Source organism: Diabrotica undecimpunctata, chromosome 1, assembly GCF_040954645.1.
Source record: "Diabrotica undecimpunctata isolate CICGRU chromosome 1, icDiaUnde3, whole genome shotgun sequence".
NCBI lineage: Eukaryota > Metazoa > Arthropoda > Insecta > Coleoptera > Chrysomelidae > Diabrotica > Diabrotica undecimpunctata.
The window spans coordinates 69,328,936-69,354,620 of NC_092803.1; the positions used below are offsets into that span (position 1 = coordinate 69,328,936).

At 33.2% G+C, this 25,685-nt stretch overlaps 1 protein-coding gene across 1 annotated transcript in view; it reads right to left on the reverse strand.

Moving 5' to 3' along the window:
• The window catches only part of LOC140450549 (putative carbonic anhydrase 3), a 101,449-nt gene extending 85,032 nt beyond the window's left edge, over positions 1 to 16,417 (reverse strand). Inside the window, exon 1 of the mRNA XM_072544207.1 lies at positions 16,245 to 16,417. Coding sequence (XP_072400308.1) covers positions 16,245 to 16,284 — 40 coding nt within the window. The 5' untranslated portion in view covers positions 16,285 to 16,417. The remainder of the gene's footprint in view (positions 1 to 16,244) is intronic.
• Positions 16,418 to 25,685: the final 9,268 nt, after the last annotated feature.

Here is a 25,685-nt window from a genome sequence, read left to right on the forward strand (position 1 = left end):
CTTCTCTAAGTGTCGTCGTCTCAGTAGAGATCGACGATAGCTTCTGCAAATTCATCTGTATTTTGGGACTTCTTTATTAATGTTGAAGATCTAACCATTTCGATTAGACCTTTAAATGTTTGTGTCTATCAGCAAGGTAAGAGTTTTCAGGTCTTAAAACTTTTTCTTACGTGGTCGATCTACATGATTTTTAACAGGCGATGAAACATTCACATGTCTCCCCTATGACGCTACAGATCGGGCCCTGGCCTCCCCCAGCATCCGTCTCTAAGTATTCTATTCCTTGGCTGCTTTACTCCAGTTATCCAACCTCAACATACCTTTAGCATCGGTTCTCACTTCGTCTATCCGCCTCTTCCTTGGTCTTCCTACTTAACGACGTCCCACCATAGGTCCACTAACCGTTCTACATTCATATGTCAACGATATTTAAATATCATAACTAGCTGATTTTCAACATCAAAGCTTATATATGATACAGCAGAAAAGTGTATAAATAATATTTATTAATAAATCATAAAGTCGAATCAAGATTTCGAATGATGATCAAGAATTCGATGGTGAAAAATTTGTTTAGATTTAAGAAGTTATGTATGGTCCAGATTTGTTCTTCGAGTACCAAACAGCCTAGATATTTCAATTTTTTTACTTTTTAAGTTAGTTTGTTGTTTATTAATATGTTTATATTAATATAGACAATTGTAATTACTATTTTTTTGGGAATAAGTCACAATTTAAGATTAAAATAAGTTTATTGACGTTTTAATTTCGAAACTGACGAAACATCAAAAATAAACTTGGCTTATTCTCAAAAAATAGTAATTGCATTAAGATGCCACAAGAAGATAGCTTCAGAACACTATTAATATTAATTATGTCTTATATGCCAGTATATTAATATGTCTTCTTCGAAATTACCATGATTACATTATAAATATCGTCGTCAAACCGGATATTATTTGTTTCTTTTTTTCGTTAACATATCGTCGGCAATCTGACAATACCTGCTAACTGACATTTTTTTCAAAACTACGTTTGTTATGTCTAGAGCTTCGTACACATGAATCATTTATTGTAACAAAATCTACTGTCTTTTAAATACAAGTCTGGGGACTTATTACGATCTAACAATACCTACTCATAACAAAATATCAATTTAATGGCGGCAATACCTGCTATCTGTCAGTTTGTCTACTGTCTGCACATTAAACAGACACATACTTAGGTTAACATTTTGTCCGTTGGAAAATCATCGTGTATTCTATTAGTTAACTACTGGAAATTATATATACTAACTCAGTATACATTTAAAAACACTATGGGGTAAGTAGGTTTGATGAACTATAAATATAATTTTAACTAAAATGTTTTATCTATAAGTATAATAGCAGATATTGCAAAGAAAATTTTACTATTTTAATTGCATTTAGCAGCTTCTGCCTTTATTTTATTAAGTTAGGCTTAGGAAATTAATTTTTTAAACAGTTTAGATACATAATGCGAGTAAGAATTACAGTTTTATTTATTTTAGAATAATACAACGCTGCTATCAAAGGCTCATTATTAGAATCTTGTGAGAAACCACAAAATATTACCCCGACTAACTGCAATGTGGCGAAGAGTGGCGAAAAATGGGAGAGACCTATGTCCAGCAGTGAACAGAAGAGGTTGCATGATGATGATGATGAACTGCAATGTGTTATCAAAACCTATCTGTACACAAAATCAAGACGAAAAAGTAACTGATGTTATTTCCAATCAAACCACGATGCAAGACAATGAAAAAGTTATTTCTTGGCTCCGTAATAATGAAAATGGGAATACTCAAAACTTAACAGAACTTACCAATGTAAACATAGAAAATATTCCAATAGTAATAGTGACCAATAATGAACGAAGTGTAGTGACTATGTATATTATGAGTAGAACATCAACAGGAGCACAGGAAGCATACGCAGAGTTAAAAACACAAACGAAAAGGCTAGGTCTGGAAATTAACACAGAAAAAACAAAAATAATGGTACAGACGAGAAGAAATATAATCCCACAAAACATTATGCATGAAGATGACATTGAAACGGTTGGAAAGTTTACATACCTGGGAGTAGAAATATATGCCGATGGAGCAGAGGATGGAGAAATACGAAAAAGGATAACGCAGGCAAACAAAGCTTATTTTTCCCTCTCCCATATATTTCGGTCTAAAAGTGTCCACCGAAATACAAAGATGAGAATCTATAAAACTTTAATTCGGCCAATAGCATGTTATGGCAGCGAAGCATGGGTCCTGAAAGAAACGTCCAAAAACAAACTCGACACATTCGAAAGAAAAGTACTGAGGAGAATACTAGGACCTGTGAGGGAAAACGGAATCTTCAGAATTCGATATAACAACGAACTCTATCAACTGTATAAGGAAACACCCCTGTCAGACTTCATTAGAATACAAAGATTGCAATGGGCCGGACATGTGATACGAATGGGAGAGGATAGGCTACCAAAACGAGCACTGAACGCCAGAATGCAGGGAAAGAGACCAGTTGGAAAGCCAAGAAAGCGCTGGGAAGACACAGTAAGCAGCGACGCATAAGCACTTTTAGGAGTCCGTGTATGGAGAAGAGCAGCCACAGACAGACAAGGGTGGAGGCAAAAAATAAAGGAGGCCAAGGCTCATTTTGGGCTGTAGTGCCGTAGAAGAAGAAGAAGTAGTGACTATGTAGTTCCAATCAGGACGATGATTTGATAATTCAACAGGATAATTCTGTTTTAAAAACAAAAAAAATCGCAGAGCCTTGTACTAGTTTAGAGAGCAGAAACGTAGTTGAAATATCATTCAGAAAAATCCGAGTGGGGCGATATGACTGAAGGTCGAAAAAAAAAAACATAAAGGTGACCCTGATGAGTGGGAAAGAGTAAAAAACCAAAAACTAAGAATGAAACGAGAGGTGTATTTAGGGTTTTTTCGTGATAAAAATAAGATCTTCAAACAAAATGTTCCTCGTCCAGCTCGAGTTAAAGGAGAAAGGTGTAACTCAAAAATGTGCTTAAAATCCAAGAAGAGGTTTTGTAATACTTTTAGTGAAGACATTAGAGACAAAATATTTACCGGGTTTTGGAAGAATATGAAGTGGGGCCAAAGGAAAGTGTTTGTGTCAGGACATGTTAGTCTCCAACCACCTTCAAGAAAGACGACAGAGGCAGAAGAAAGCAAACGCGGAAACACAATAATCTATAGGTTACATAATGGTAATAGCTTAGTGCAAGTTTGTAGAAATATGTTTTTAAGTAGCACTGGTTTAGGACGTTTTACAGTAGAGAGTTGGTTGAAAAATAGTGTAGTTGGAACTACTGAATCACAATCTCAAAGGAATACAAACAGAAAACACAAAAACTACAGAGTAAATACTTTTGAAGAGAGTAACAGAAACTTAAAAATATTTTTCAAGAGTCTACGAAAACAACCTTCACACTATGTTAGAAAAGATACAAACGAACTATATTTGGAACAAGAATTTACAACAATAAAACAGTTGCATAATCTTTATGTTACGGTTTGCAAAGAAAAACATGTACAATTCGTGGGCATCAAAAAATTTAAACGTAAAAAGTGTTTACGGATATAAATCTTGCCTTATTTTCCCCCAAAAAAGATCGCTGCGACTTATGCATTGAACACGAAAACAATAATATCGACGAAGCAGTATGGAATAAACATGTTGAAGAGAAAAACAATGCTCGAAATAAACAACGTGAAGATAAGGCTAAAGCTCATAAGAAAGAATGTATTATGCTCTGTATGGACTTGCAAGCTGTAATAGTAGCACCTTCACTAAATGCCACTAAAATATACTTCAAAACAAAGTTGGAATGCCACAACTTTACCATATATAACACTACAACTTATCAAGCTACTTGTTACTGGTTTAGAGAAGTAGAGTGCGGTTTGCACACTTCCACTTTTGTTTCTTGTTTAATTGATTATTTAGAGAGGCACAGCTTAAGATAAAATCTACCTATAAGATATAATCTACCGAAACAATGTTATGGCAAACGCACTTCTTAATTTTGCCGTTAAGTATAGAGTCTCAGTTAGGCAAAAATATCTTACCAAAGGTCACACACAAATGGAATGTGACTCTGTACATAGCTGTATTGAAAGAAAACTAAAAAATAGTTTTATTGAGTTACCAAGTGATCATGTTAAAGCGTCGAAAGAGGCTAGAATAAAATCTGATCCATATGAAGTTATTTAACTAAGTCACGACTTTTTTAAAGATTATGCCAGATTAGAACTACAGCAGTACTCCACAATCAAACCTGGTAGAAATAATTTTGTTGTAGACACTAAAGCTTTATGTTAGGAAATACGAAAGCTTTATCCCGAAGGAATAATTCAATTTAAACTAAATTTTAACGAAGAATTTCAGCAACTTCCTATTACACCCAAAAACATTGAAACCAATATAGATTACCCAAAGCTATACAACTAATGTGTGTAAGTTACTCTTTTGCACAAGTTAGAGTAGGGGGAAAAATATCAAATGCTTTCTGCGTAAATTCTAGACTGAGACAGGGAGATCCGTTGTGCCCATTGTTGTTTAACCTGGCCTTAGAATATGTCATGCGAAAAATATATCCAAAAATCAAACCAGACATAACTGCTCGAGGAGCAAAAATTATACTCGCCTTTGTCGATGACGTAGAGGCAGTAGCACAATCAACATTAGAAATTAAGGATATTTTCTCGAGCTTTAAAGAAGCTGCATTAAACATCGGTCTAAAAATAAATGAAGACAAAACAAAATACATGGTCGTCTCAAAACAAGAACGACGGCGAATAAGGCAAAATATTACTATAAATGATCACAGCTTCGAAGTGGTTAAAGAATTTAACTATCTAGGAGCAACAATCACAAATGACAACAAATTAGAGCGAGAAGCTGAAACGAGAATAATGGCAGGAAACAGATCTTTCTTTGCAATGCAACATATAATGAAGTCAAAACTTCTTTCACAAGGTACAAAAATCCGGATATATAAGACCATAATACGACCAGCAGTCGCGTATGGAAGCGAAACATGGACGCTAACAAAAAGGGAAATAAATAAATTGCTGGTGTAGGAACGTAAAATTCTTCGAATGATATATGGCCCTTGCAGAGACAGCGTGACAAACGAATGGAGGGGCAGATACAATAACGAGCTAGAGTCTCTATTCGGAAAAGAAAATCTAGTCAGATATATAAAGGCCAATAGACTCAGATGGGCAAGGCATGTGATATGCAGTAACGACAATCGCCTTATAAATAATGTGTTCTGGGAAAGGCCAGAGGGAAGAAGGTCTGTAGGGCGGCCTAGAAAAAGGTGGAAAGATGCAGTCAAAGAAGATCTAGAGAAAATGGGAGTGCGACAATGGGAATTACTGGCACAGGACCGACAAACATGGAAGGCAATAGTAAACGCAGCAAAGACTCACGAAGAGTTGTAGCGCCATTGATGATGATGATGAAAGCTATACAACAATCGTTTGGCAATCACTCAAAAAAATGGCGTCACTTACAAGATTTAAAGAGTGTCATATCAAAAGAATGTCACATGTTTTACGATCTTCTCCTATATACAAAGGAAAATTCTCCAAACGGCCAAAAGGAAGAAATACAAACCCCACATCGAGCTTCTAAAATAAACCAGTTTAAGATAGAAATAGTACCTAAACTCTATTTTAATTTTATTTTCGTAACTAGATAGTTAAGTTTGACAAATCATTCAATAAACATTTGTAAACACCATTTACCAGTTAATAATAAAAAATATAAGTATCATGCAGTATCTGCTAACTCTAACAAAATCTGTGAGAAAACCTGATATCTGACATTATTTTTAATATTTTTAAAAAATTAAACTAAAAATATGTAGAATACCTGTATAATAATAAAATCCTTAAACTGTATTAATTATAAGGTCAGGTGAAAACGATTTTAAAATTGGCAACGTTTTACTTCCTGTAAAAAGTTTTCGCATATAGCAGGTATTGTCAGATCGCCGACGATATAATATACCCTCTTCTGCTTGTTGTAAAGCACGTCCAAAAATTTCTTCCAAATACGGGTTGAGCAATCAATAGCCTTGCCATTTTTCCCTTTCGATATCTATAGTTTCAGTATTTCTCATTTGAGTTCAAACAGAAAGTTACAGGAAGCCGAAACTTTTTTGTATTTTATAGATTGAAATTTCTGTTTTGAGGTTTGGCAACAAATGTGAGGCATTTGAAATATGCCTAAAAATGCTGAATTTAAACTGTCACAATACAAACTGCTTTGTTTTGATTACGCAAGTACGTTTTTCGAAATTACAGAACTTCAGCTACAAACGCCATTTAATAATGCTTTTGTGAAGGCCTTTGTCGTGACATGTAATCTTTTGTACTTTAAAAATTCTGCGTTTTTAGGCATATTTCAAATGCCTCACATTTGTTGCCAAAATGCAAAATCGAAATTTGATGTTAAAGGTTTGGAATATTAGGTTCTAACAATGAAAATTCCACAACGACCGGTCAATAAAAATAATAAATTTTATTGATCTCATGAGAATAATTAAAAAGGCAAAAATCGCGCAACGTTCATCTATTTAAAACTTTTATTAAAACTGACAGATTTCTAGTGTTTTTGGGATTTAACTGATTGTAAAATTACGTCTCATGTTATATGTAAAAAAGTTAGATAAATTCAGAAAAACCCCCCGAATAACCGGTTTTTCTGGTTTTTAAAGGTGACTTACTGAAAGGTCTAGAAAAAATCAGAAATATACTTTTTGATAAAAGATCCACTGAAAAAAAAATGAAAAAATTACGTTTAAAGCTAAGGCTTTTAAAACCAGTAAAAACATGGTTTTTTGGTGGTTTAAAGGTGTTTTGGCCAGTTCGAATATCCTAATAAACTCAGTTACTTCAAATTATATATAACCTATAAAAAACTTTGATTGAACCTATTCTGAAGTGTATAAAATGGAAAAAATCTCCAAAAAAACTTTAAAAAACAATTTTTTGCATTTTTAGTGGCGCATTTCCGACACCCTGATAGGGTAAAAGGAAGGGGAGAAAGAAAGAAAGAAAGAAAGAAAAGTGGCGCACACGACGGAAAAATCTAGAAAAACTCAGAAAAATAGTTTTTGATTAAATACCAAAAAAAAGGAACTAGACCTGTAGCCATTAAAAAAAACTACAGTTTTTACAAAAAAATGCATTTTTAGGTTATGTATACGCAACCTATGATAGATCAACAACTGATGCAATTTTCATTATAAGGCAGTTGATGAAAAAATACAGGAATAAAGAACTCATCTGGTATTCATTGATGTTGAGAAAGCATATGATAGAGTTCCTCGATAGATTCTGTGGTGGGTACTCAATAAGAAAGAATCCCCCGGTGAATATGCAAAGATACAGGGAGAAATGTATGGGGGAGTAACAACTAGTGTTAAGACAGGTGTGAGAGAGACTGATAAATTTTATCGCCAAGGCTCGGTGCTTAGTCCTTATTTATTCTCATTAGTTTTGGATGAGATAATAGCGAAATTACAGGGTAATATACAGGGTGCTTAATGTATGCTGGTTATGTAGTGTAAGCAGAAAATGGTGAAAGCGACTTTGAACAAAAACTGCAACAGTGGAGACAAGCAGTTGAGGAAAAAAGTTTAACACTTAGTAGGACAAAAACAAAGTATTTGAAATGTTCGGTATTACAGAGTAATGGGGAAATATGTAAATGGAAATGCATGCAGTAGCATTAGAGTTAGATGGATGAAGTGGAAGGCAGCGAGTGGTGTTTTGTGTGACAAATAACATTCCAATAAAGCTGAAGGAAAAATTCTATAAAACAGCCATGAGATGAGCTATATAAAACTGAATGTTGGGCAGTTTAAAACAAAGAGAAACAACAAATGCATGTAGCGGAAATGAGAATGGTTAGATGGATGAGTGGAATGACAAAAAAGGATAGAATAAAGAATGAGTATATTAGAAGAAGTATTTAAGTGGCACCAATTGTTACCAACATGCGAGAGCATAGCTTAAGATGTTTTGGTCGTGTTCAACATCGAAATGTTAATCACCCAATATAAAGAATTGCTGATCTACGTTTTCCTGGAATAAGTAGGAGAGGAAGAAAAAAAAAAGTCGTGGAGGAGACGCTTGAGCAGTACATTTCGGTAAAGGGGATTGATATTGATATAACCTAAGACAGAAACTGATGGTGAACTGTAATTAGAGATACAATATAAAGATATAGACGGCAAACAAAAAATATACATTTAAATAAATTTCTTAATCTTGTATAACAAGGATTGCAAATGAACAACAAAATCGCTATTTTTGAATAGTGTTAATTTTTTATAAACTTAAACTTTTTTATTATTTATTAAAATTTGTTTAAATGTACCTGATCTTGAGGGACTCATCGTGTTTAAATTATGTCCAAAAAAATTAAACAAAAATTAACCAATCTTTTATAAGAAAAGTTTTTAACAAAACTTTTAGCGGACAAAATGATTACAAATTGTTTAAACAGGAGTGTTGTAAACAAAGGTACTTTGCATTCCGACTAGAATAAAAGGAGTGAGGGTAATTAACCCAGGGAGCCAACCACGCTATTCAAAAAATCCAACATGGTTTCAAAATAGAGCGCTCGGAAAAAATTACATATCTCCGATTATACTCGACCAAATTTGCTATTTCTTTTATAAACTGGGATACAACGTTAAAATAATAACATGTATCGCATTTTCATTGCAAAATTATCCAAAACAAAGCAGCTAATAACTTTGAAATGTACAAATCTTTTCTTAAGTCACCTTTTTATTTCTTTATTTATTTATTTATTGTATTAAATAAATGTTATTTATAAACAATTTTTCCATATACTCTTATTTAATTTGAACAAATCAGTTTTTAGTATTAAAAAAAGTTATTTTTAGAACAAAAAATCGTATACCTATATAATATTATATTATTAGAAATTGTAACTATACTTTGTCTCAAAGTTACTAGTCTGTACAGGGTAAGATATGCAATGCTAACCTTATGGCAATTTCGCCAAGACATTTCCAGTTTTACGCACTGAGCGATGGCGTTTTCTATTGTCTATCTTTCAAAATAAACGGAATAAACCAGGAGTTCTCAACAAGTCCTCACGTACAATTTTATGTAATTTACAAATATCGTTTGCTAATAATTTTACATAATGCTATACATTATTTGTTTCTAATAGTATCTTATTAACTTTTATCTTTTATTAGTAGCAGTAGTATAATAAAATGTGAATTCAATAAACACTTGTTTCAAAGTTTAAAATAATTCCGGTAATTTATGTCCCTGCGATGCTAATTACTGCCATAATGTGTAAGGAATTTGAAATTTTGGTTGATATCAACTGCAAATACTTTCTTCTAAGTTATTCAGTAATTAAGAAGCAATTAGAGTAATTCTTGTACAGAATATGTTTAAAAGCTTGATACATCCACGGCCTTACTTAGTCTTTATTTGTTCTTCGGAGTGCGTAAACATATTCGAGTTACGATTATTTGTACCATCTTGGATGTACTGCTACTGTTTTGTTATTGTTATTATTTGTTGGTAGCTGTTGTTGTGATTTGCTGTTGGCAATTATTGTTATTTTCTGTTGTTGGCTATTGTTATATTTGACGCCGAATTTTTACCGCAAAGTGGAGGAAATTGTTCAATGGAAACGTTGAAAAACTCTGAAACTTTCAGATAAGCAGATACTAATGAATATTATTATCATCTTAATCAGGATAACAACGATTCTGTATCAGGTGTAATTAGGAAAGTGTCAGAAATGAGTGGTGTTTGCGAAAACACTCTGTTTCGCATATGACAGGAATATTCATCACCTGCTAGATTACAATCTCCAAAGAGCAGGCCCAAGAAGCGAAAGGTTGGTAATACTCATGACAACAAGTACGATAAAGGTGTCAGGGGCCAAATTCGTAGAATAGTTCATCAATTTTTTCGTGAACCAACAATAAACACCATATTAGCTGTTGTAAATGACGAAGAAACTTTGTCCAACTTTTCACGGGCCACGCTACATCGCTTGCTGAGTGATATGGATTTTGTGTTTATAAAACGTGGCAGAAATTCAATCTTGATTGAAAAACCAGAAATCATCTCGTGGCGTCATCGTTATTTACGCGCAATTCCCACAGTTCAACACTAAAAACAGATATTCAAGAATGGCTTCTGTCAAAGGACCTATTTTTTAAAAAAGACTACCTAAAATGCGAGTTACTTGATGTAGTCAAGGCCTTCTAAGCAAAATATGACAGGTACATAATAGAAGATATTGCCAAAAAGCACAATGTGAAGATTCTGAGGCTCCCACCCTACCACTGTCAACTCAATCCCATCGAAATGGTTTGGAGTGACGTGAAACGGTATATAGCCGAAATTTAATTACAGCAGCGTACCAGGTCATTACGCCAGAGAAAAAAAAATGTGGGAAATTGACAATTTGTTGGATGATATCGAACCAATTATTATAAATATAAATAACGGAGATAGTGATGACAGTGACGATAATAATGATGATGATGATAGTGAAGAAGAAACTGAATGTGACAGCGATTGACAGAAAAAGGAACTAAATATAATGGTGTACAATTACGATTACTTATACACGAAATTAAATACAACGACTTCTTTTATTTTCAACTTATTTATTAGTTTTATTTTCGGATATTTCCACGTTTTGTTACTGCCAACATATACAGTGCGGTTTTTAAAAGTCCTTTTTTCCTTAACTTAAATGGAACAATACATAAATGAAATGTTTCTTTATATTTTAGTTTTATTGTATTCGATTTTATTTAAATCTATAAACAAATGGTTTGTATCGCTAGCACATACTGTAGAATTAAAAACAAACTGCTCGTGTGACATAAATAAAAGGTATTTCTTAATTTCTATTTTATTTTAATTTAACCCAAGTATGTTGTAGTAAATATCATTTATGTTTGAGAACCACCGACAGAAGGAAGCCAGGCAGGGTCGCTAGTGGGCATTAGTGCTTAAGCTTTTCTCAACACAAAAGATGGATTAGGCTAAGTAGTAAGAACTGACGTTTATATTAATACAAGTTTGCAAAGAAGTATGGCATGGTATGCATTTACCCTGAACAGACTAATCACTTTGAGACAATCTATAGTCAACTCGATAATTCAAACTCATCGGGACCAGAGAAATTTATTCAACTTATCAAAAGTTCGAGTTAACAAGAGACTTGAAGAATATGCATTTTTTGCTTACGTGTGTCAATTGTATTTGCAATAGCATTCAAATGACCAAATTAATCTTAAAGTCTCTAGAGCACTTCTGGCTTGTTGTGTAGTAGGCATTATAGGTAGGCGACAGCTGTCTTCAAGGTTTTCATCATTTCCTTAATCTTCCTCGAGTACTGTTGCTTTCGCCACTATTTCTTTTATTTCTTCATCTGTTAGTGTGGCAAAAACTGGATTCTCGGAATCGACAGCTCTCGAACTGAAGATTTGGGACGTCCAAATCCAAATGTATTGTAAGAAAGATGTCCAGTCAGAAAAGATATGTTGTGGTGGGTTCTGTTTTTGTGCTGTAACTAAATTATTTCTGAATCCACAAGAAGCAAAACAATTACTAACAGTTGTCGTAGACACGTCAACCTAAGATTTTTTTACAAATCTTATTGCCTGAAGCATGTCGATCTGTCACAGAATATTAGCCTCTTCGATTTGTTCAATTAAAGATTTAACCACCTCAGTGAGATATTTAACTTGGAAATTTTTTGTTATTCTTAAGTCAAGTGGTTGCAGCTTTGACATCGTATTAGGTGAAAGATATTCAATCTTGAGTTCAGTAAGTGAAAGCATATGTTTATATGCAGTTGTCGATGAACAGCAATGCTTTTTTCTTGACGAATTCTCCATCCCAAAACAATAGCCAGTCCTTAAAAATTTCACTCGTCATCCAAACTTTTGAATTTACCGTATATTCTGTCAGCAAAGATTTGGTATTTTTAAAACATCTTTTCACTTGAATTTTCTTATAACGAAAGACACACGTTTGTCTGATCCTGTTATTTTTTTAACGAGTAAAACGGTTATTGTCCCCTTGCTTTTCTTGCTACCATGACATTGGTTGTTTTTGAAATCCAATGTTTTATTTGGCATACATATATAAAACAAACCTGTTTCATTGGCGTTGTAAATTTCTCTGGTAAAAAACTGGCCCATAAAACCGTTAAGTTTTCTTTGTCCTCGCAACCTGCATCATATATACTCGCACTCTCCCCACATACTGATTTCACACTAATGCCAAATCGTTTTTTAAAATTTGTCAGCCAACCATTGCTAGCCCTAAAGTCATTGTATCCTAGCTAACTGACGAAAGTTAGGGCCTTCTGCTGAAGAAAGGTTCCACTGATTGGAACGTTTTTTCTTCAACATTCCTGAAACCATTTTAAGAGGCATTTTTCGAGATCCGGGAACTCAGCAGATTGCGACCGATTTTTTTTTACTGAGTTGCCTTGGGTCGAATACCTTAAAATTGTATTCTTACTTTTAAGTATTTAAGGACATCGTGGTGCTCTCTGCAATTTCGAATCCTTTTGCAAGTTGAAATTTTTTTTTTTTCCTTTTTTCTCAGCGTTTATTAACTCACTTTTTTCTCTTGTTATTAATAACCGAAGTTTTTCAGTCTTTTTTAAACTTGACATGTTTGCGTTAAGATGGGTACACATATGCAAGCCAAACTGTTCGTAAACTGCTCGCGAGCTGTTCCCGAACAGTTCGTTGAAAATATGTTTACAGCGAACTTATCGTAAACTCGCCACGATCCGTTTAAAGCGACGAACCAAATTCAAACTAGGAACAAGTGACACAATCTCGATGCGACTACAGGAACAGACAATATCGCTACGAACACCTTTCAAATTGAACGGCGAGTATCCTTTGTGTTAGTCCCAAAAACCGACAGGCCAAAAACAGCTCGCAAGCGGTTCGTTCTGCCATATAAATTATTGCGTACCCTCCCTTAGGATCACACAGAGAACTAAATTATGTCTATGGAATTGAACGTGACGTATCGTCAAGAAAATAAACAGGGCCTTCGACCACGATAGTTAAAGTTCGGTAAGTATGAGTTATAAAAGTAAACGAACATATTGTTTGTATCAGTTTCGAGTTATCAAGGTATGTGTTTTAAGTTATAAAGGTTAAAAAAGTGCGAGAGAATTTCGAGTTGTCAACGTTATCGAGAGTAGACTGTATAATATAATATATAGGATCTTTTGTTCTAAAAATAATTTTTTAAATACTAAAAACTGATTTTTTAAAATTTAATAAAAGTATATGAAAAAAATTGTTTATAAATAACAATTTAATAATGTTTATTAATAACATTTATTTAATATAATTATATTTTAAATAAATCATAATAAAATGGCGACTTACGAAAAGATTTGTACATCCCGTAGTTTTAGCTGCCTTGTTTTGGATAATTTTGCAATGAAAATATGATAAATGTTATTATTTCAACGCTGTACCCAGTTTAAAGAAAGAAATAGCAAATTTGGGCCGGTATAACCTGAGACATGTCTTTTTTTCTGAACGCTGTATATTGAAACTCTCTTGGATTTTTTGAAGAGCGCTGCTAGCTGACTGGGTTGGTTACCCTCACCTTTTTTGCTCAAGTCGAAAAAAAGTACTCTTTATTTACAACACATCTATTTAAATAATTTTTAATAAATTTGTTTGCTAAAAGTTTTGTTAAAAACTTTGACTCTTCTTATAAAAAATTGGCTAATTTCAGCCCTTAATGTTGTTAAATAACGTAACAGTGATTTTTTAAAGCAGGCTATCTTGGCTCCTAAGGGTTCTAGAACATTTTTTTTTGTTTATGTTTATTTTTTGTTTTAAAAAATTGTGATTTTTAAACACGTTTCCAAATATTTTTTAGCCATTTAATTTAAACTAAATTAGATGACTAACAAATATGTGCTACAAACTTAAAATGTGCTTTTTACTATTAAATCACTTTGTATACAAAAATGAAATTTTTTAAACTTTTTTTTCATAGGTTATTAGTATACGTCTTAAAGAAGAAAATAAGCCCCAGATTATTAAGATCCATTCAGTCAAATTATCTGGACCAGTCTTACAAATTAGCTCATGTTTCAAAAAATCGTATAAACGAATTAAATTTCGCAAAAACTGTTCAACCGATCTGACCCATCTTTTGCACATAATTCAAACACGATGAAGTTTAGGTACATTTAAACAAATTTTAATAAACCCACTGGAACACAATCAAAAGTGCATTACATGAGATCCGGCAGACTGTTGAAAAATTTGAACTTCCAACAATCTCTAGAAAAGAAAAAGCTGTCATCCGAAGATTAATAATAGGACATACACGACTCACACATGAATACTTAACGAAGTCCGAGCCGAAGCCCAATTGCCAAATCTGCTCAAGCGTATTAACCCTGAAACACATTCTGATCGAGTGTCCCCGGTACGCAAAACACAGAATGCAACATAAACATCAAATATCAAAGACGTTCTAAACTCACCCGATCAAGTCTTTCACCTAATTGGTTTCTTGAAAGACATTCAGTTGTTTAACAGAATATGACCCCTGGTTTTCCATGTACTTTACCTTTAACTTATAACTTAGTGATAAAACTGTTGTATTATTTAGTCATAGGTTCTAAGCCTATAGGTTAACTGTAGCAATTAGTAACATGTGCTTTTTGTAATTATTGTACACAATATTGTTTGTGTCAATTGTCCTTGCAGCCGAGACACAGTAATTTTAATAAAAAAAAAACATTTAATAGATAATAAATGATAATAATATTAAATAAACAATTTTCAAAAACATCGATTTTCTTGTTCATTTTGCAATAACTTTTTTGTTTATTATCCGATTTTAATTTAGCATGTCTCATTTTGTGTATCCTTTTTTCTGAAAAAGTTGTCTATTAACCTCAAATTTTCAAAAAGACTAGTTTTAAAGTTATGAACAAAATGAGTTTGACGTTGTAACTGTTTATTTAAAAATATTTCCACTAAAAATTGATAAATCTCCAGATGAGAGTTTTTTGTGTGTCAATATGTCAATATTTACCATCAAATGAAAAAGATAAATACAAAAGATAAATACTATAGAATCATCTTTAAAATAAAATTAGAAAAATATATTAAAATGAAACAAAAAGAAAACAAAGAGGAGTTAAGGCTATTAAACGAAACAAAGATATTAAAAAAGATTAGTAGATAATTATTTTATCAGCAGATAAGGGTAATGACACTATTATTATGAATAAAACTCAATATAAGAAAAAGGTTTAATTTGTATTTTGAAAACCATTTCCGAGTTGGACAACAAAACATTGAAAATAAAATATTTTTAATTTTGATTTATCCTCCAAAAATTTAGTAGCTAATTCTGAAACTTGTAAGAATAAAAAATTATTCCAGAAAGTAAAAGTGTTGGAAAGTTAGAACTGTTTAAAAATAATAGGGCAATTGGACACAAATATAATCTTACAACATTTAAAACAATCGACAGATTTAAATCTACATTGTCTAAGCTAGGACTAAACCTGGATATACAAGAAACGATTTGAAGCGAACAGCAGTATTTTATCCAAAAATAAACTCAACAATGAACAAGAAAGAACAAAGAGTTCTTTCTTGTAAAATGTATAATTAATATAAAATTAAATTATAAGATAAAATTAATTTGTTTTGTTGTCAACGTAATAGAAAAAGGTAGTTTGTATATTTTTTTAAAATTGAATTTTGAAACCAGATTCCGAAACTTATAAAGGTAAGAAAAAACTAAGACCCAACAGAAAATAGTTCCAGAATAGTTTGGTTAACTTAGATTAACATACCTGTTGAAGGAATTACTTTAAGTTTTGTTAATAAATAATAAAAAAATTCTGTTTGAATTAGGAGAAAACATCAAAAATAATAATATTAAATTTAAAAACAAATAAATTTACAAAAAAAAACAAACTATCTCATGTACTTTAATCTTCAATGCCAACATAACTTACAAAGAATAAATCTAACAGTCTATAATACTCATGGACCCACAGCATCCGTAGTCAAAATATCGCTAACAGACACCACTAATATTTTAATAGAAGCAACAATACACCCAAAAAAGGAACTATTAATAAACTAACCTGCGGTTATCAGAACGCAAACGAAATAAATCGCCACCATCGTGCCTGTGTCTGTGCCACTCCGCAAACAAACACTCTGTATGTGGAACTGAGTCAGAACGCTGCGAAGGCAGGAACTATATTGGCAATTCGCCCCTGCGTGGAGATGATCGCTGTATACGCCCACAGCTGAATGTGTCTAATTGCCAATCGGGGCAAAAAAAGCAACTAATTGACATACCTGGTAGTTTGATTGGGTATCGATTAAAGGATTAATCATTTGTGTACCGGCGTTCTAAGGATTCTTCTGGTTTTTTTCTAATATGACTAGTCGCGATAGGAAAAAGGGTTTTGAAATCGGAGAATTCGTTTCTGTAAATAGGTAAATTTGAATTTGAGATAAGATATTCTAACATATTTGACTAATTGGGGAGTTAGCACTAGTAAATTTTTTATCAAAATTATCTTTTTAGGAATGAACTACAATTATCAAACATTTAGTTTTTACTTTACGTGTTACCCCCTAAATAGAAATCACTTTTAAGATTGTGTTTATGTTGGAAGTATTTTGAAAACTGCTTCCGGTTTTGGAGTCAAAAAAAATTGTTTTGCAATTATTGTTTACTTCTAATTATACAGGGTGTCACAAAAAGATTGGTCATCAATTATACCACGATTTTTAGGGATGGAAATAAGTCGTTTTGTCTAATTTATCTATACCCAAAAGTGCACCCAGAACAAGATACGGAGCCTTAAAATTACAAAATAAAACTGAATTTTTTAATACTGCTCCCAAATGGTTTAAAACTTTTTTATGAAAATTTATATTACATACGTAACAAAAATATTTTTTCCTCGATTTTTCTAGATGTTTAGAGTAGAGGGGATCTCCAAATCTTTTCTTGTCCAACTTTTTTGTAGTATAATATTGGATTTAAAACGGGACAACAATGAAACGAAATGCCTATTTTACAACTTGTTTGTCCTTTAGTCAGTGGCGTAATTACAATTCAGTAGGCCCGGGGCGAAAGTAACCGAAGAGGCCCCTCTTCCCAATATAAGAAAAAGCTAAAAAATTTAAATATAAAATATAATAAAATTTATACCTATACTATGCTAAAAATTACTTTTAACTGAATTAATCTGGTTTATTTTTATTCATTATCCAAACATTAAAGCAAGGGTTAACATTGATAACACAAGATTATTTTGTTAATATTCATATTTTAATTTATTTCAGAGCTTTTACTTACAAACATCTTTTTTTCTTATTTTTTTTCTGAAAATTGTTTAATTACGTTGTCGAAGGAGGGTGTTGTTTGCTACTTTACGTTTAATCGAGAGCATTGTCAAATTATTTAGCCGGGTCTGGCTCATCGTGGATCGCAAATAGCGTTTTATGAGTTTTAATTTTGAAAAACTCCTATTAGAAGCAATAGAGACACATACTGTTCCAAAAACATTTGTAACAGATTCCATCAGGCCCATATCAACAATAAACTGTGCCATCTTCAATGTCGGCCAATTTCTGTCTTCATTTATTCTTGCAGCTTTTATATGGTGGCGAAGTCTATTGATTTCATTAACAATTTCTTGCTTATCGAATTCTCTGTTACAATCATTGAGTAAATACTCGACCTGAACGATTTTAAATTTTTCGAATACAGTCTCCATTCTTTACATTCTAGTTTGAAGCTCTTGGTGCAGCTTGTCTAAACATTCAAGCATACATCTCTTAGTTTCGTCTTCGAGAGATACTCCAGCGTCTTCCTGTGTTTCTTCAGGCATTATCTTTTTTAAACGTCTTCCACTTTTATTTCAAGAGAGATTCCAATTTCATCACATTTCTCCGAAGCAAACTGGGGAGCTTTCGTGACCAACTCATATTGACTGTCTTCCAAAGAGACTTTCAAACATCGTAGTTTCATCGGAGTCCATGAAGGAATCCAAAGAATTTTAAATCACAAATATTCGAGAGTAAAATTTCAGCAGAGAGAGAGAGAGAGAGAGAGTTATAATATTTTCCTTGGTGTCACACAATTTTTCTGTAACTTAAACTAATTTATCAAAATGTTTCAAAATAGGTTTTACAGCTTCGTGATTGGCACTCCATTTAGTGTCAGATAGCTGTTTTACAGATACACCTATAGCTTCCAATAAAATCCCCCATATTAGAAGAGGACGAGAAAAAATTATATACACTTTCCAAAGTTGCAAAAAACGTTACAGAGCTAGGGTTGATTTCAAATGCATGAACTTCACACAAATTGAGAGACTGATTTGCACAAGACACAAACATGATTTTTTTTTTCCTTGAGCCTTGGTTGGACACCCGTATGGATGCCTGATATAGTGAATTTCATTATCATAGCCTTGACTCCTACACAATTGTAGATCCAATCCATCATTTTCCAGTACATTTATAATATCATTGCTTATTCAATATTTGAATAAGCTTTTTATGTGACTGCAACGTGTAATACAATGCGTACTAATTTTTTATAAAAGAAAACAAAGTAAACATTAAATCTATTTTATGTTATTACCAGAGTGTAATTTTATGTTTTTCGTTATTTCTTAGTTTTGATTCCAATTTGCACGCCCCACATATCAGAGGCCCGGGACAGACCGCCCCCCCCCCCCCAATTACACCACTGCTTTTAGTGTTAGAGTTAGATGTCAAGATAAAATAATACAATAATAATTTTCACAAATATCAAATATACTATTCGATTAGACAAATTGTTGTTGTGTTTTCTATCTTGACAATGGTTTGACAGTCATTGTGAATGAAAGTTGTATTTATTAATTTTATTGAAAATGATCTAGTCTTAGGTAAGAATAACAACTATGGGAACATTGATTTTGACTACCTTTTTCTTCATTTTTTAATTATTTAATTAGGTCAATATCAAGGGGATGGTGAGCGTTATGCAGATCAGTACACTAATAAAAATTTACCAAACAGGCGTATATTTCTAGCAAGTCATCGCCATTTAAGAGAAACTAGGACTTTTGAGAAACTGGGACTTTACAAAAACAAGTGTATGGTTGATATCATGCAAACAACCGTGCAAATGATAATGCTATTCTAGACCGTATTGATGAGCAATCTTAAATAAGAATAAGAGTGACAACTGCTGAGGGGTATGATGAATTAAAGTGTGGAGAACGGTTAAAGAACAGTTACTTCAGACCTTTCATGTAACAGCAGTCTGAGACTTACTTTCCCAAGGCCACCCCAAACGTATAGGATTTCGTGATTGGCTTTTAGAAGAAAATAGACGGGACGTAAACTATATAAACAATATTTTATTAATCAACGAAGCAACCTTCTGAGCACGAAGGGCCCACATCCTCGAGCACCGAGTCGCCGAAAAGGGCGTAGCCCAGAGCGGAGACTCGAGCCCCGAGCATCAATTCCAGTTCGAAGTTACATCACTGGAAAAAGCAGGAAAAAAGCACCTTACGCTAGCCTGCATTGATCGGGTAAGGATATCGTGTTGGAGTTCTAGTACCCAGGACTACCACAGGATAAGTACTTGGCTGATAAGAGAGCACCTATCGTGCATACGAATTAATACACCATGCTCTAATAAATTTTGGAACCCCCCAATGACATTCATTGGGGTTTGCAAGTCTCTCAGACTGGGTTTAACCAAATTTAAAATTTAAAGTTAAACCAAACTTTGCAATAAATGGTGTCACTAATTATCACAATACTTGTCTAGTGTCAATATGTCAAGTGTACTTTTAAAGTAGACGTTCGGGCATTGTCAGTAATTATTTATAGACTACAAGTCCATGGGACATTTTTAGGGGGTCATTAGACCCAATATAAATCACATTTAAATCAATACTACAATATGTAATAACAACTTTGGAAACTATGGGTGCTCAAAGCATGGGTGTTCAAATTAAGGGTTGCGCCTTAGATTTCTCATCCCTGTGTCAGCCGAAATGTAGGGCGTTGCAAAAAAATTAATCCACGTACTGATCCGAAACTTTGTGTATGAATGCCGTAAAATTGCCGAAAATGGGAAAAACCTTTTCCAAAAATAAAAAATTTATCCTGCTCCTATTAATATTTTTGTACGGCATTAGGTAGGTCATTATTTTTGTATAATAACCTACTTTAGTTATAAATGCCATACAAATATATTTGGCCAAAAAGAACCTACCTCTCCCCCATCTCTAAAAATCGTGTTATAATTTACGACCAACTTTTTATGATAATTGTATAAAGGCTCCCCATTGACATGATCAAATAATTTTTCAAAAACCAAAGATAAATAAAGAAACATCCAAGGCGAGCGCCACATCCCCTAAAAGATGCATAAACAACCTAATAACTCCTCAATAAAAGACTACTGATCCTAACCAAATGTAATCGATTATTTATATCACTTAAAACAAAAAACCTGAATATTTTTTTTTATATGAATGGTAGATGATAATATGTTATTAACAAATTTTGCAAAATAAAAAAATGTTAGAATAGGTACTGCAAACACTTTTTCTAGGTAAATTTGGCAAAACAAACACTTTTTGCATCGCTGTTACGAGCGATTTAAGATAAGGCCAAAAGTTGACAATTTCCAAAAATAATATCTTAGCTTCTACTAAACCAATCGTTTTACTATGCTATGCTAAGTACAACCTTGAGAAATGTTTGTTAAGAAATATACTTTAACCTTTATTTTATATAACCAAGTTTTCATTTAGCGCGTGAATTTTTATATCGAAAAAACACCTTTTTTGCTGTTTCTCGCCTAAGGGGTAAAATACGGATGAATAACATAGATGACTATAAACTAATTAACAATATTTTTAAATAATTTTTATTGATATTCAATAACAATTTTTTTAAATAATGTTAATATATAAAAAAGAATTAATTAATAAATTAGTTTAATTTAAGTCATCATCGATTACTTCATCAAGTATTTCAGTGTCATCAGATATTCTTTCTGGTTCAATTTCAGGGTTTTTACATTTAGATGAGTAAGTACAAAGTTTTCATTTGAACTCATAAGATAAACAAGAGCAAATTTTTTCATCATTGCAGGGTTCTTACTGCTGCGTAAACAAATATATTTCTGAAAAAGTTCCATGGGTATATCACTTTCGAAATAATTCACACAATGTATCCTTTTACCAAGGAAGGCCGAAAATGGTTTAATGGAGTCCAAAAGGCAATGTCAGAGAGAGATCTACGACCAGGAGACTGGGTTAATAGACGTGAATGGAGGCTGGGAACCCGAAGGCGCAGGACGCTATAAGCCGGACATTATTATTATGTTTTATTTTGTAAAATCCAACCATATTCAATATAGTTAGAGTGTCCGTCGGCAAAAAAGTTTATGATAGACACTCTCTCCAAACGTTGGGTCACGCTTCATTAGGCCAACACTGATACGGTTTCCCTCTACGACTTTTTTTCACCCGTCAGACAGGAAAATGAGAAAACAAGTTCGGTCAGGCAATATATTCTTTTAATTAAATAGCTTAAAAATTATAAGAAAACATGAAAATAGAGTAGTCTGACGACTCGACCATGTCGAAAAAATTACTGTGACAAAATTTATAAATAACCAGCTAATTTTTTCAGAATCAGCAGCAAAAACAACTTTTCATATTGTCTGGCGGAACTTGTTTTTCGATTTTTCTGTCTAATGGGTGAAATGTTTCGGAAAAATTTTAGAAAAAACGCCCCAGAACCAAAACAAGTCGCCGAGGGAAACCGTGTAAGGCTCTGCCTAATGAAGCGATACTCAAAGTGTGAAGACGGGCACTCTAACTAATAGGATCCTTAGAGCTATTCTTCTTCTCCTCTTCCTCGCCACTCATTTCTGTCCATCGTATCTTCTTCACCTAAACATTTCTCTCTCAAGTCTTCTGCCACACAGTCCTTCCATTTTCTCCTCAGTTTTCTTTTACCTTTCCTTTCATTAACTTCTTACAGCTCTATCCTTCATCCCACATAGTTTTCAATACTACGTCTAACATGACCAAACCATTGCAGTCTTTGTTCTTGAATATTTTTTGAGACTGTAGTCACTCCAGCTCTTTCCCTAATTAAGTCGTTCCTGATCCTGTCCCTTTTAGTCTTAACCAATATCCATCGTAACATTTTTATTTCAGCTACCTCTATCTGCTTTTCCTGAATCTTCTTTATAGGCCGCACTTCACCGACATACACTAACGTAGGTCTCACCACACTCTTTTATATCTTTTCTTTCAGCCCTTTCCCGGTTTTTCGATCACAAAGTACCCCACTCATTCGCTTCGAGTTATACCAACCAGTCAGAATTCTGTGGAAATTTATTAATCTAGTGTCCTATTTTCCATTAGGTAGGAGCCAAGGTATTTAAATTGTAATACTCTTCCTATTTTTTCTCTAAGCAATTCTATGTCCCCAACCATTCCGCTACCTCCTAACCATATATAGTCCGTTTTCGACACGCTAATTTTAAGTCCTCCCTCTTCAATAGTCGTTCTACAACCCTCCAACTTCTCCTCCAAAATATCTTTGCTCTCCTCTACTAACACGATATCATCATCAAAGAGCATTGACCAAGGAGGCCCCTCCCTTACTTTTTCTGTCAGTACATTCATACCAAGATTAAACAGGTAGGGACTTACTGAAGAGCCTTGATGCAAACCAACCGTCACTGGAAAATTTTCGGTCAATCTGACACAAGTCCTTACTTTGGTGTACACTCCCTTATACATATCCTTCACCAGCCTTACTACGTACTTTACAAGAACCCATTTCTCTCTCGTACATTTCCATAGCTTTTGTCTAGAAACTATGTCCTACGCCTTCTCAAAATCTATAAATACCAAATGTAGCTCTCTTTTATTCTCGCCGTAATTCTCTACCAACTGTCTCAAAGCAAACAAGGTAACCGTTGTCCTTTTTTTTGGCATACACCCAAATGATTCTCCTATCTACGTCTATATCCTTAACCTTCGCTCTACGGTTCTCTCCCAAATTTTGTGTGCGACATAAATTTTATCAATCTATAGTTCTTACAGTCCTGAATATCACCTTTATCTTTATACAATGATATCATCACACTCTCTCTTCATGCATTGGACATCCTTTCTTCCTCATACATCCTACTTATCATTACCTTACCATTCTTCATCCTATTTAACGACTTGACAATCTCATCTCTCGCTATCCCCGGTTTTACATCATCATTTGAGATCCCGCATCCTCTGTCTCTCCTCTGATATTCTTTATTTTGCAACGTGTAAAGTACTCATACTATCTTTGTTTTATTTCAGCATCGGTTTTTAACACTCTTCCATCCGCGGTCGTAATCGGCATCTTCCTCTAACTAATAGGATCAAACGATTTAATATTTTTAGATCTTGATTGTGCCTGTGATCATTTATTCACTTGCCATTTCACCCGCTTAATATATTGCATTAAAGAAGGCTTTGGTGGAGGAATTTTATCTATTGTTATACATTGAATTCTCGATATTTTATATTTTAATTCATTTATAAATAAACATGCGTCTTTAATTTGAGAATTTTTCTTCCTGTTAAATTTACCAGTTCTATAAATCAAACTTAAAAGTCTTGTTTTACCGCCAATAAATCAAAAAGATCTATGTTGTACTAATTTTTCATATAACTTATGTATAGGAATATATCGATGATAGTCATTTTTTTATCGATTCTCTCAGTATAAAACCATATCAATGGTTTTGAACCAAAATAAAAGTAATGGAAAATTAGGAGAATAAATACATCGGTATCTGGAGACTACCATAATTTGAATATTGTCAGTATATCTAGATTGAATATTATTTACATAAAAAGGTAAACATGTATCGGCGTCTATATGATTATTAGAAGATAAGTTGAAATCTTCATTCTGGTAGTTTTTGGAGATAACGTAAGTTTTTTGTCGAGGCTCTAACCCACCAGCTATGAACATTTTTTTCTTTTCATCACTCAAACTTCAAATTCAGGAATATGTTTAAATTAGATTTGCTTTCGTTATTTAGAGCTATTAAGACCACCATAACCATATCTTGCATATTTGTTGTTGTTTTGGATTAATACTATATAAATAAGTGAGTGAATAAGGTAAATATATACGCGCTTAATTCGAATTAGTTTGGAAACTTCGGACAACTATGCATTTATGGTACGACCATCTTTCTAAGAGACTAATTAGTATTCAGCTCAACAGGGTGATATTGTTAAAGGTGTGAAATGACATAAACAAGGGATCATTTCGTAGAACAGGAAGATTTCTTGTTTATGGAATTTCACACCTCGAACAATGACTCATTAGTCTACAATTTACATGCCGCACTTACGAGTGTTATTGCACGCAAATTTGTTACTTGTAATAAGTTCTTCTTTTTTCAGTATATTTATTATTAATTATCCTTTCCACTTATCAGGTAATTTTTCGTCTATCCATATCTTTCTAATAGTTTAAAATCTGGAAAGTAATTTTTTTATCCCTTTCTTGTTTTCTTCCCATTGAGTCACTAGAAAAACGTGTTTTTTTGTGATGTTTAGGTCACCACTTTTTAAATTCAAGAACATTTAATATTTCCACCATTTTAACAAGAAATTTTTGTGTCGTGTAGAATTTACTAGATATCATTTCTGTATATTCTTTTGGGTGGTAAACACGTTCAAAGTTTTTTATGACTCTTTTTATTGCCGCAAAGATTTTATCGTTCGGCAAAAAGGAATGGCGACGTTGTGGAATGTACTGGTTTATGGTCTAAAATTTTCCAGTTTCCACTAACAAAAGTAGAAATTAGACTACAGTATAATTCCGGTTTTGACTGGCGTAGCAGTCAGAGAATACGTGAAGATGTTTTACAGCAGTAAGCACTTCAAAATTGATATAATTCATAAGAAATGAAGCAACTTCATTAAGACTCTCTCGGGGTTGACCCTCGTAGTATGTGTACAACATCCCTTGATTTTTTTGCATATTGTGAATTCCAAAGACGTTGTAGGTTAGTTGAAGCAAATACCGTGAAACCCTAATAGGTTCAATCAACTGAGTTACTACATCCGCTGGAGTTACTGTTGACAAAAAGTTCTGATGGTTGTGTTCTCACATGAACCTTTATCTTGACAATTTTAATTTCGTACTTCGATGGTTTTGTGGGAATAAATTGGCGGAACAAACCTCTGAAGGCGGACAGCATCTTATCTATAGTTACATATTTTGACAACGAAAAATTTGACTAACAGTTTTTCACAACTAATTCAAAAAAGCCTCTTATAGGAGCGAGTTTATCAAGAAGCTTTCTATCTGCCCTGGTACTCAGATCATAGAAACGAAGATGAAGCAATAGCAATTGAAACCGCCAAAGGGAAAAGTAGTCTAAACCTTTAAGGAAAGTTCTCATTGGTAGAAAAAAGTTCTTTCGCATTCAATTTATTTGATATCTGTACTCCAGGAAAAAT